At 37.6% G+C, this 13,366-nt stretch overlaps 1 protein-coding gene across 3 annotated transcripts in view; it reads right to left on the bottom strand.

Annotated features, from left to right (window-relative positions):
- Window positions 1-388: 388 nt before the first annotated feature.
- EMB (embigin) overlaps window positions 389-13,366 on the bottom strand; it is a 44,603-nt gene continuing 31,625 nt past the window's right edge. For all 3 annotated transcript variants that reach the window (XM_042995044.1, XM_042995034.1, XM_042995037.1), the window contains 5 exons: window positions 6,023-6,150; window positions 3,345-3,624; window positions 2,287-2,320; window positions 1,371-1,425; window positions 389-790 (listed from right to left, as the gene is read on the bottom strand). In XM_042995044.1, the coding sequence (XP_042850978.1) occupies window positions 773-790; window positions 1,371-1,425; window positions 2,287-2,320; window positions 3,345-3,624; window positions 6,023-6,150 (515 nt within the window). In that variant the 3' untranslated portion in view covers window positions 389-772. The remainder of the gene's footprint in view (window positions 791-1,370; window positions 1,426-2,286; window positions 2,321-3,344; window positions 3,625-6,022; window positions 6,151-13,366) is intronic.

The following is a 13,366-nucleotide window of genomic DNA, read 5'->3' as shown; positions in this document are numbered from 1 at the left end:
CAGCATCAGCCCAGGTGTAACTTATGAAATCCCAAACCCATGGCATTTAAAAAATGCTCCGCATAAAGACTAAGAGTCATTTTTGCCTGCTGTCTGAAAGCAGTGGAGAGGAGTGAAACAAAGGTCGGGAAATGGGCTTTTTTTGTGGTGATGGGAGATTTGGGGCAAGTATATGGTTATATTTCCTTGCCTTAAACTGCTATTTGTGGAGGAAAAGTATGTTTTTCTTGTGGCGATTGTGAATTGTTAGCAAAGGCAGAAAGTATTCATTTCCTAGTGAAGATGGTTTTTTTCCAGTGTGACAGAGGACGAACCTTACATGAAAATTATTACAAATATTTCTATACGTAGTAAGCATGATTAGAAAAAAACAACTTTTTAAGGCAAATGGCGAAGATTTTCTCTTTAATGAATTCTTTGGTTATAAACAGGTCTTGAATGACATTAGTTCTGTGTAGTATTAACTGGTTTTGCTGGTATCTGTTCTGTGCATCCCTTGATGACCAGGATGAAATTAATTATCCTAGGTTATAGCTCATAGAACATATTTAATATAATTTACCTTGCTTTAATGTAAAAATAACTGCAGACTGAAAATATATCTTTAGATCCCACATACATATATTATTACAAAGCTACTGCTGAGCAATATATTGCATAAACTTTTCATCCTTTTAAAAATAAAAATTCAGATGTTCTTAATAGGAAGCATAAATAAAGCTGAAATACAAACTGCACATGTTCCCATGACTCTTGACACGATGTTTCGCTCTCATTGGCTCACGGATTCCTGAGTTAAATAAAGCATAATGAAACATAATTAGCATGTCCTAATCATTCTAGAACTACTTATCACTCTAGCAAAGCAAAAAGTGCTAGCAAGGAGTGATCCAAACCACTGCCAAAACCAACAGTATCCATCCTAAATACTGTGGAAAAAATGTTGATGAACTATGAAAATTTGGATTCTAATCAGTAAAGAAAATAAGCTAATATGGATTTGTTCATAGCACCAAATATATGGCAGTATATGAGAATAAAAGAGGAAGATCCAGAAAATCTATGATAGAAAAAAAAATAAGACTATATGAAAAGTAGTAAAAGGAACTAGCTAGCCCATGGTGATATATATATATACACACAGTGCAATAGATCTACTTTTAGGTTTGTTGCTACATGTTCTATGGTAGAAAAAAGATGTCATTTATTCTTGCAGAACTATAAATTTTCTTCTATAATATTGTAAACAAGCATATTCAAGCACATAGTAAATGATTAGGTTTGTATGAAACTAAAAAGAGTAGCTGGAATAAGAGTCTGTGTATATGAATTTTTCCTTTTATTTGGAATATCCTTTGGAAGTAACTTACATTTTTTCTGTGCCTGGGGGCATTATTTTCTACACCATTGGTATCGTCTGATTTCCTGTATAGAAAACAAAAAAGAAAACCGCTAGATATTTACATTACATCAAATCAAGTCAGTACACCATCTATACCGTGGCCATCAGGTTAAAATGTGAAAGGTCAATACAGACAATTCATTTTTCCCAAAAATGTTTTACTCATAATGTTGATTTTGTTTTTATACCATTGCTTAGAGAAGAACTATTGCCATAGATGACCGTAACCAAGTCCTGTTTATTTTATGCAGAGGGAGAACTGCTTCTCGCCCAACATGAGTGAGGACTTGGGTATATGAGTATAACTTGTGTGCTGTTTTGAGGCCTGCAAGATAACAGCCAATCAGAATCCGAAGCAGGCGCCAGGCTCTGAGCTGTCAGCACACAGCCCGATGCGGGGCTCCAACTCACAAACTGTGAGATCATGACCCAAGCTGAAGTCGGACGCTTAACTGACTGAGCCACCCAGGCGCCCCCTGAGCAATTGTATTTTTAAGGAGCATCCTAAGTAACCAAAGATATAGCCAAGTTTGAGAAATACTACTTTACACAATAATACTTCCTTATGGTTATTGAACACCCCTGTGCATTAAAGCCTAGGCTAAGCATTTGGTCCAAAAGCCTTATACGGCAAATGCTATCATTAAAGCCATTTTGTTGAGGAGAAAACCGAAGCACAGAGAGGTAAAAGTGAGTGGTGGAGGGAGGAGGGGAGGCTCCCTTGCAGGCAAGCCTCCCCACAACACAGATGTGTACAGAAAATAACACCTGCATGATGTTACACTTGTGGGTTTTGTTTTTTCACCTGCAAACTTTTATATTCAATTTCATACTTGTCTGTATTTTGCTCAAGTGAAAATTAATCTGTAAAAAATAATACTTACAGCTGTTCAACTTGTTCAAATTCTTTCCCATCATCTGTGCAGCAAAAGAAGAATTTATTAAGATTGGTTTGTTATTCTTACGGATCACGTATGTTGAATTCAACTTTCCCCAAGTTAAAAATGCATTTGTGCAGTTTTCTCTCTTTGGAATGAAAGAGAGACATACCACACAAGACACTTCCATATCGATCATGTTCTCCCTTTTCCCTGCTCTCTAGACCTCAACTGCAATTTTTTTTAATTTTAATTTTATTTTTTTAAATGTTTTATTTATTCTTGAGAGAGAGAGACAGAGACAGAGCATGAGAGAGGGAGGGGCAGAGAGAGAGAAGGACACAGAATCTGAAGCAGGTTCCAGGCTCTGAGCTGTCAACACAGAGCCGGACGTGGGGCTTGAACTCACGAGCCGTGAATCATGACATGAGCCAAAGTCAGATGCTCAACTGACTGAGCCATCCAGGCGCTCCTCCTCCAATCTCTGATCAGGCATAGTCTAGTGTCTTGGATTTTCAAAATAGGGCTGACTAATTTGTAATTATTTAAGTTAACAAAAATTTAGTACAAAATCAGAAAAGTATATAGAATGTAAGATACATTTTCTTAGGGGACCATTGGCTTCTCAACCTGTAATCTGTAAGATACATGCTACAAAAATAGAAAACTGACCAGAAAATGTCTCTTTTATAAGAACTCCAGAATGTTTGATAAAATATTTTTGAAACGTGTTATCTAACTGAAAGACAGTCTTTGAGATCTTCTATGTTAAGCTACGAAGGGACTTACTAATATTCCAGTACCAAACCACATATCACCTAATTGGTATTTAGGTACCAGCAACACCAAAGAAAAAGGGGGAAAAAAGTATATTTTCATACTAAAATATTTTAGGAAGTTGAAACAGAAAGTCTATCAGTATAAATTCATAGTACTTTCACCATTAATATTAACATAAATACCACTCCAAATAACAAAAGTTAGACATTTCCCCCAAACTCTTAAGCCACTATAATGTATTAAGTCATAACATGAGAAGATTACTCAAAAAAAAGAAATCTTACCTATGTGCTTCTTTTTCTTTTGGGTGTATGTTTCACAAAGCAGAATAACAGCCACTAAAATAGCAACCTCAACAACTATTCCAAGAAATGGTTTGAGCGGCACCAAGTAACTCAGCACCACAAGTTGAACGCGCTCTTCACTCTCGCCTAACTGGAATACTGCATGGCACCAGTAAGATCCCTGATTGTCCTCTGTAAGTTGCATTATCTTCAGCCTTGTTTCATTAGCATTTGTTCTATTGATCGCATACTTCTCGCTCATTTGAACATCAATAGGAACCTAACATGAGGAGACATTAAAAGCCATTCCTATCATATTGCATAAAAGATACACATCCTAAATAATCTAGTTTGAGCAAAAGGTATAAGGCATAGTAACAGAGTCCAAGAGTTTGCTCTCCCAAAGGTAGCAAAGGAAAGGGATATTTTAAGTGCTAAGCACTCAGTCTTTGAAACTATAGTGTATAGGTGCTCGTGGGTAAATATCAGAATTAAAATTACACAAAAATTCCAGCCATCTGGGTTACATGTTCTAAGCCCTAACTAGCTGTTTAAAGTCCTTCCTCCCTCCCATACATCAAATCAACTACTGAACTTAATGAAGCTATTTTTTTTTAAATTTGTTTTTTAACGTTTATTTATTTTTGAGACAGAGAGAGACAGAGCATGAACGGGGGAGGGTCACAGAGAGAGGGAGACACAGAATCTGAAACAGGCTCCAGGCTCTGAGCTGTCAGCACAGAGCCCGACGCGGGGCTCGAACCCACAGACCATGAGATCATGACCTGAGCCGAAGTCAGATGCTTAACCGACCGAGCCACCCAGGCGCCCCTAATGAAGCTATTAAATCTGATCATTTGTATAAAGGAAGATCACTGGCCCCTGGCACCGGGAGGTCCTCAGACTGGAACTGAGGGTGAAATCTTCAGGCCTTTGAAGCTGACATAGAGGGAATGGTAGAAATCCTCTGTGAGTCTGGTAAATGTGCTTGTCTGCACACCTTCTGTCTTCTCATACTGAATTTCTTTCTTTATCAGGCAAGGTGGCTTCTGGGATTCACTGGATTTTCCCCAGCCTCTAAAGAGCCATACGAAACTGCTGTGGAGCTGATTTATTTAACCCGTTTAAATTAAAATTTATTCTCAGGCCATTTGATGCCTTCACTGCACTATCACTCAACTGCCCTGCTTGATAAGTGCTAATCTGCATACAAATATTCTTAGAGGTTATCTGATAAAGAATTGTCTGTGAGTTTATTATTTGCACCCCCCACCCCGCCAAAATTTTAGCAACCTGGCTCCCTGTGCACAGAGCTGCCTGTGACGTTCAAATGAAACCCTCTCTAACTCAGAACTGATGAATCACAGTAATGCATGTTTAACAGGCACCCCGGATGATTCTGATGCAGATGATTTGTCTACATTTTGAAAAAGAACACTTGACTTAAAGTTTTGACCTGCACCCTCTTCCTTACACTTTCCTCACATCCTAATATGACCCAAGCTGAGGACCAAATTGAGAGAAAATTACGATAGCAAATGAAGAGAGGCACGGACTACATCCTGAGAGTTTAATATCATCAGATTTAGGTTATTTTTTCCCTAGTATCCCATATACATAAATAAATCAGGCTATCTATTTCAAGTACTACAATTGATACTTATCTTTATAAATTTACATACTTAAAAAAATATTTACACACACAAAAGGATTGCCTTTCCTAATCACCAATGAGAAGATAAGCAGAAATGTGACTGGTTTAAATTTACTCCTAAGTGACTTGGAGCTTTCTCTGAAAAATCAAACCCATAACAGAATCAGACACTCTCCCTTTTAAGCCCTTCCTCTGGTTCTCTTCAATAGTCTATGGCAGTATCAATTTTGTCTAAGAAGGAATTTAGTATTTCATTGTAAGGTCTACACTGTCTCATGCTGTCCCTCCTAGAATTACAGCTTGTTTTAATTTCACTGTTCACTAGTAGCAGAGTAATAGACGGTGTTCCCCTGGAGGACAATGTGCTAAATTTCCTTGCTCTTAGAGGCTATTTGGGAGGAAGAAAAAGAGTGAGAAATGATTTTTTGAATGCTCATGTTTTTCTTATTATCAGCTCTTTGAACAGCCATTAATTCTTTAACAGGAACGTAAAGTCTTTGGCTTCCCTTAGGACTCTGGAAGTCCAAGAAAGGCCAATGACACTCCCAAGACCTAAGTTTAAGTTACCAAATTTTTATTCTTTTCTCAAATGGCGCCACTGTGTTGCATTCTATCACAAATGTTTCCAGAGACAGAAGCTGAAAAAGAAAACTCTCTACTTTTTCTAGATACTTTCATGGGATGATAAGAGAAGAGAATCTTTTTGTTAGGGTCATTTCTAAACTCATCAACTAAAAGCGAATTATAACTTCCTTTCAAAAAAATGAAATTAAGTCTCTAAATCTAAGAAACAAAGTACCAGTTAATGAAACATTAAGAGTATCTTCAGATGTAAAATGTAATATGCTAAAAACATTCAATGACAACGGCATTTATCACTGTTCTTCTTCATGAATACATATTAAATAGTAAGATAATAGAAGTACAAATGGTCCTAGAAATTCTGATTCTGCTGGTAATCTTATTATTTATGAAATAAAAGTTTCCATTTTGTTTTCTTCAGATCAAAGAAATACGATCTTACCTGTACACTCCCATTACTATGGTACCAGGTCCAATGTAAAGGAGAGCAATGTTGACATTTACACATCAAGACAGTTGAATCCCCCACGTAAGTGATCAATGGTTTGTTTTTTCCATGAATCTCAGGGACTAAGAAATATTTAGAAAAACATGTTACTGAAAGAGTTTGAATAAGGAAACTCATTCAAGTTGAGGACAAATTCTCCTTTCTTTCATTTTCTCATTAATATAATTTGCTTTATGTAATTTTAGCTTCATACAACATGAAACCATTTATTTTTTAATTGGAGCACAGATGACACACAATATTACATTAGCTTCAGGTGTACATCACACAGTGATCAGATAAGTCTATATGTTATGCTTACCACATGTGTAGTTACCATCTAACACCATGCAACACTATTACAGTATCATAGACTATATTCCCTATGCTGGACCTTTCATTCCACGCCGAAACTGGAATCCTGTACCTCCTACTTCCCTTTACCCATTTTGCGCATTTTCCCCACCACGCCCCACCCCTCTGGCAACCGCCAGTTTGATGTCCCTATTTATGACTCTTTTTCAGTTTTTGTCTGTTTGTTTTGTAGGACAAATTTCCTAAGAAATTTACTACTCACCGGTAACAGAATCAAAGTGAACACTGAATTTAGAAAAATTAAGTTTTAAGGATGTGAATGACTTGGTAAAGAAAATTAAAACAAAAGAACATAAGCAAAGCAATAAAAAGACAGCCACCAGCTCCATGGTGGAATCAGTTTCTTCTTATTGACCTCAAAGGATATATTATGGAATATACTTACACTAGAGATGTAGACTGATCAACAAAGATTACTTTTATTTATTTATTTTTTCTTTTAGTCATTTGAGCAGATTTTTGGTTTTGTGTTGTTCTTCCCTTTTTTGTTTGGCAACAGAAAGTATAAAAGATAACTGGGCACTTGCTGGATGTATGAATTGTAAAGATGAGGAAGGGGAAAATAATTAGTAATGACTAGGAAAGAAATTCTAACTTGTATAATCGCCAGGGAAATGGTAAAAATAGGTTGGAGAATAGGTTTTCTTTATAGAATCTGTCCTAGGTGATTAATGTTACAATGATGGGTGTGGGGAGTCTTCTTTATTCCTCATTGTTTAAATTGTGCCTAAATACAATTGTGCATATCACCCTCTCCTTCATCAAGACTGCTGACCAGCAGAGTGTTGAATGAGGCACTGCTAATAAAAAAGAGATGCAAATAAGAGGAACATATGTCACCCATGACAGTATAAATGCTTTAAGTAATCATAAGAAATGTAACTGAGCAATCTACAAATCAATGGTTCTCAAGCTCCTCAAAACTAAGGAAACATGTTTTTATGAAACTGAATGGTCTACAATTTTACATTAAACAAAGATGTGAACTGCCAATCTGAATTTATAATCACTCACTGATAGTATATGAAAACCTAGTAAGGTTCCACTAGGGTGCTCCTGAGAGAGGAGAGAGGTGCGTATATATGACTATCTTGATTGAAGACATCCCAGCCAGAGAAGATATTCTGTGCATTCCTTTGACTGAGACCACTAGTGTCCCACACTCCTTATTGGTCACCATTAGGCTGAGGGATATTTAGTTAATATGTGGTTAGTATGTGTGCATTTCAAAGGTCAAGTCATTAAGTGTTTGAAGGAAGTCAGCCCAATGTGACAATGATGTGACAAAGAATTGATTTGGGTGCAGGAAATACATACATTAAAATTACAGTTTCAGTGTTACTACTGTTGAGGACGTAGGTAGGACATACCTATCCTGCAGTGTTGTCGTAGAGGATTAAGTATGGGATCATAAAACATTAAGTACTTGGTACAGAGTAAACACCACAAACTTTTGATCATGGACTAGCTCTGCTTTTCTTAACCGATCCTTCTTACAAGTTGTAATGCTCATGGCCTTACTACATAGTGTCATTAGCCAGCTTACTAGGATAGATTATCATTATGTGCGAGGATGATTTCTAGGTCATGTAGTCGTTTTGGACAGAGAAGAAATAAGACTTAGAATAAAAAAAGAAAACTGGAAATTCATCTGAATATATCTCAGAACTGTAGGGACCTGTAAAAACACTCCAAAATGGGGGAAAGCCTCCAAGCTGAGTCCTTGATGGACCACCCAGCCCATGTGAGAAAGGACATTATCAAAGTAAAATAATGAAAAATTCAAGGGATGAATTCACAGGAAACAAGACCCAAAAGAATGTAGAAACAGTAGCTTTGAGATGTGGGTGATGGCACCAATCCATCCTTTAATAACATACATTAAACAACTTAGTGAAGCTGTAAAACAAATTCTACTGCTTGACACACACATTCAAGTACTTGGTGAAAGCAGTTAAATAAGATTTTGTTTGTATAAAGATTACAATTTCAGTATAAATTAAAACAATTAAATCAGAGTGCCTCATTACTGTTCCTTTGAATGAAATTAGTTGAAAGTTAAGAAGTTAAAAAGAAAATCTTGTCAGGGTGCCTGGGTGGCTCAGTCAGTTAAGCGTCTGACTTCAGCTCAGGTCATGATCTCACGGTTCATGGGTTCGAGTCCCACATCAGGCTCTGTGCTGACAGCTCAGAGCCTGAAGCCTGCTTCGGATTCTGTGTCTCCCTCTCTCTCCACTCCCCCTCCCCCCCGCCCCTCTCTCTCTCTCAAAAATAAATAAACATTAAAAAAAAGAAAAAAAAAGAAAAAGAAAGAAAGAAAATTTGTTTCCAGACCTATGTAGTATACGGAGCAGAAAGAATATATGGAATAATTTTACATACTACATATAATCTAAGAACAAAAAGAAAAGGGCCCATCTACCACACACTAGTTTTCACAAGAAAAAGCAGAATAAAGTAACTAATACTTTAACATAATCTATGACCTAAATTTTTAAATCACAGAATAATTGCTGTCCATGTGCCTTTTTAAAAATAAAAGTAGAGTGTGTCCCTTGCATAAGTGTTCTGTCCTATTAAGTCAAACCACTTTTGTTCAGTGTCCTAAGTCTGTGGCTACCCCCCCCACCCCGGGCTCATTCGTAGACCTGGAGAGCCCACTCTAATGTAGGAAAATAACCAATATAAGAAAACTGGAAGCAACTCTAGGATCTAAGAGGATAGATTGACCATCTGTCCTGATATTAACATGCCTGTATTCTAATTCTTGAGAAGACCATACTTTTCAGTGTCAAGATGTTACAGGCCTACATTATGCTGAACCATAGGACATTTTGTTCTGTTTTGTTTTTCTTATGGTAGATCCAGCTTCCTCACTGGACACTGGAGTTGGTGGCTATAGAAGCCTGGACTGAAGCCCCTGGTGACCTCAACAGAGGTTCCCTTCTCCCATCCAGCCCTCCAGCTTCCCAGTCCTAAAGAGGAGGATTATCCTGTATTGGTCGTGGTCCAGGGCACTGATCAGGCCCTGTTCTTCAGGGATAGAAATTTGGAGGTATAAATACCATAGCCTCACACTCAGCATGTTTTTTTCCAGCTCAGGAGGGTATATACTCTTGTCTTGGTAGTAAAGACCAAATGGACCTTGGGCTGAGAAGGAATATATGGCTCTGCTTTAGTTGAAGGTCAGTACAATCTAATTGAGAAAAGAGAAGCCTTCCATGTGGCATAGGCTTCCAAGAATTTCAGCAAGGTTTGTGGCCAAGACTGGCCAATAACAAACTGTTACTTTGCTTGACCATCCCTTTTTTGTGTATATTTTCTTATTTGAGATTTTGCTGTGAGAAGGAATGACTGGACCTAGTGAGAATGAAGTTATTTGTGGGCCTTCTGACAAAACACGATCTATCAATTCAAGATCACTTCCTAATCATACTTCATCCCAGTATGTCCAACACCTGGTGTGGCTTTATTCTTAAATGAAGTATGAGAACACAGAAGCTCTTGGAAAGATCAACCCTCCTTCAGGTGAGGCCTCAACTAAAGACTTATAAATGAAGCAGAGATTTGAGCTTGGCTAAAATAAGGATTCTTTTCGGAAGCCACGAGGCTCCTTCCAAACCTCAGATGAAGCAGAGCCACACTTCTTGAGTTCCACATGAAAAGGTACAACATGTATATATCTGGCACTGTTTTTCAGTAGTGCAGCTCTGTTATAGTTACTTCTAGAGCTAGGCTAGGCTCGCCTCGAAACAAACACTGCTTTGAAGGCAGACTTTGAAACCAGTTGTGTTGGCCACTAGTCAAGGGCACAGTTTCTGCTTTCCTTGTGTGTTGATCTCCTATCCCAGATACCTTTCCTGGTTCTCAATCTCAGCATGATTCTTTCTGGAAATTCATTAGGACATGCTTTATTGGGAAAATCCGTGTTGAAATAAGATCAAAATATTGAAATCTACCTGTAAGCTAAGAATCAAAAGTGGAAGAAAGGCAAAATTTGGGGGAAGAAACATGGCAGAAAAACACTGTTTTTCAGTAGGCCTCTAAGAGGCACAGGGTTGGAAAGCATGACTGGTAGCTGAAAGGGGATTTTCAAGAAAATCTGGGATATTTTATGAGGTTTGGGTGAGGAACATACAGCTCTCCTGCTAAATCATTCCAATGAAATGCTAAGATCAGGGTACAGACAGCAGACAACTAACTGTGCAGTGACTTAGTGATGCTACAGGGAAACAAAAGCAAAATTCTATTTTCTTTTCATCTCCTCTGTTTTCTTGACTATCCCCTAGACTCATGACCAAGAGGACATGAACCACTGCTCTGCTATGCTTTATATGGCTGATAACAGCAGTATGGATCTAAATAATAAAATGCACTATGGTCAGGAAACATGAATTTGTTTGAACTTCTCCAGAGGTCACAGTTGGTTGTGGGCTGCTACTTATGTTTGGAAATATTTATGCAAAGAAGGACAGTGATACAGTAGTCGAATGTGTTCTGTTGACCTTCTGAAACTTTGGATAAAGCAGGACAGGTGAGAGTCTTGGGAATGGAAGAATCCCAAGTTTGAAGATGGCAAAATTGCTAATTCAAACTTGTGTCTAATAAGATGCAATCTGGGATGTACCTGGTGACAGTAAAAGCCCAATGGAGTTGTAAGGTGAGAGATTTACATTTGCATATTCATGGACTAGAAAAAATCAGCTTGTGTCATTTTGGGCTCAAAGACATAAGGTATTATCAAATTAGGAAAAAGATCCTTTTCCATAGTTGAAGATAGCTAACTAGACTTCAACACCAGGGTTTGAAGCTGAAGTTCCAACTGACTCTATTATGCTACTCTTCCATACTTTGACTCCTTGGAAACTTCCTAGTAAAGGCAGATGGCCACTCCAAGACAGGTTGTGCAGTACTTGGTACTATCAAAATCTCACCATGACTTCTAAAAAGTTCTATGTGCTATTACTTGTCCTTCACCAACCAAATTTCTGCATCTTTCTACTACGAGATTTTAACATTGATGAATATCGTAGAAGTTTTCAGCAACTATGTCGGAATACTTGACCCACTGCCGAGGAACACCATAGCCCAGCATTCATTCATCTTTCTTGAGGGAAAAGTAACCACTGACATATTAGCACTTGCAAGCTTCCACGATGACTTTGCTCTCTCGCCTGTACCGGCACCAACAGCCAAACACACAAAGTTTGCTTTATACTAATCAGTGATGTTGAAGCCTTTTTACAGTCTTGTGGTAATAAACCAACCCGCTCCCATAAAGGCCAAAGCAGGGATTTTGCGGATGAACTGTTCTGAGGACTCAGGCTCATACCCTATAGTTGACTCATATAGTCAAGAGCAGAATGCGTTTTTTGGCTGGATTTGAAATAGAGGATAAAAAAGCCTTTTCAACCACACTCAGCTGTAGCATTGCTAAGGAAAAATAACCCTTCTTCTTAGGAAGAACCACAAACAAGCCATGTGGAGACATAATATAGTAGGATATTTATAAAAATATGTATCTTACAGATCTAACTACATAATAACTAGTATGAATGAATTATTCTGCAGATGCCTTGAAATTGTAATCAAATGCAATTTCTCCTCCAAGCAATATTCAATCTAGATGAATTAAAGGAAATTATTATTTTACCAAAGAAGATCTGGAAAGCCCAAACTTATTAATTTTCTAAATAACTTCAGGATACAGTACTTAAAAGTTACATTAATGATAAGTGGACATTAAAGACCAAAACACTGAGCTAAACTACTTTAAGAATACTATAAAAAGAAAAAAATAGTAAATATTCAGTGGCTCTATGCATTCCTCAAGCATTTGATTTCAAACCTAGGCCCTGTGTTGGTGCTCCGGAGACCAGCCAGAATTAGCCTCGATATCACAAAATAGATATGGAATCCAGAGGCCTTCTCCAAGAACACTCAGCATTAAGTGTATTGGCACATTGAAAAGTAAAATGCTTCTGTTCATCTTCACATTAGAGGCAGGAGAAATCACTACTAAATAATAATTTAAGTAATGTATTATAAGAGAGCTGATAGGAAAAAGTATAATATATTCAATATTTAAATTCTGAACAGGCATTACTAGTACATATTTTTATTTATTTTATTTTATTTTTTTAATGTTTATTTATTTTTGAGAGAGAAAGAAAGAGACAGAGTGAGAGTGGGGGAGAGACAGAGAGAGAGGGAGACACAGAATCTGAAGCAGGTTCCAGGCTCTGAGCACAAAGCCTGATGCGGGGCTCAAACTCACAAACCATGAGATCACGACCTGAGCTGAAGTCTGACGCTTAACCAACTGAGCCACCCAGGCGCCCCACTAGTACATATTTTTAGAAAACAGTACTATTTAGGAGGGGGGAAAAGCAATTTTTAAAATTGAATCTCCTGGAATCATTTTAAGCCTGAAGATTTGATGAGTATTTCCTCAAAACTATAGGATTTCTTTACACATTGAAGGGAGACTCAATAAAATGTTTACTAGGATTGTGTGTATGCATATGTGTTTAATATTCTTTTAGCTCATTAGGAAGGAAGGAAGGGAAGAGGGGACTGGGTGAGGGGGAAGAGGAAGGAAAGACAAAGACAAGGGAAGGAAGGGAATAAGAGAAGGAAATGTATAGTGTATCTATCCTTTACTAAATTAAATTAAGCAAACAGAGGAAAAGAGGTTAAGAGAGAATGTCCATGATCAAATAATCAAAGGATGGTAATAGTTTCTGCCTTTGCAGAGACCAAATTGCATGAACACAAGGATTTATTACATTTACCGAGTAGGAACATTTACAAAACCACATGAAGGAAACGAATCTGTGAGTATAGAGGGAATATAGGGAGGGATGTAGGAGCAAACCATCTTAAATGAAGACAATACTGAAGCAGGCCATTCTGCTCTTGATG

The sequence above is a fragment of the Panthera tigris genome, chromosome A1, assembly GCF_018350195.1.
Source record: "Panthera tigris isolate Pti1 chromosome A1, P.tigris_Pti1_mat1.1, whole genome shotgun sequence".
Classification (NCBI taxonomy): domain Eukaryota; kingdom Metazoa; phylum Chordata; class Mammalia; order Carnivora; family Felidae; genus Panthera; species Panthera tigris.
Note: the sequence above shows the minus strand (reverse complement) of the source record. Positions and strands in the feature narration are given on the sequence as shown.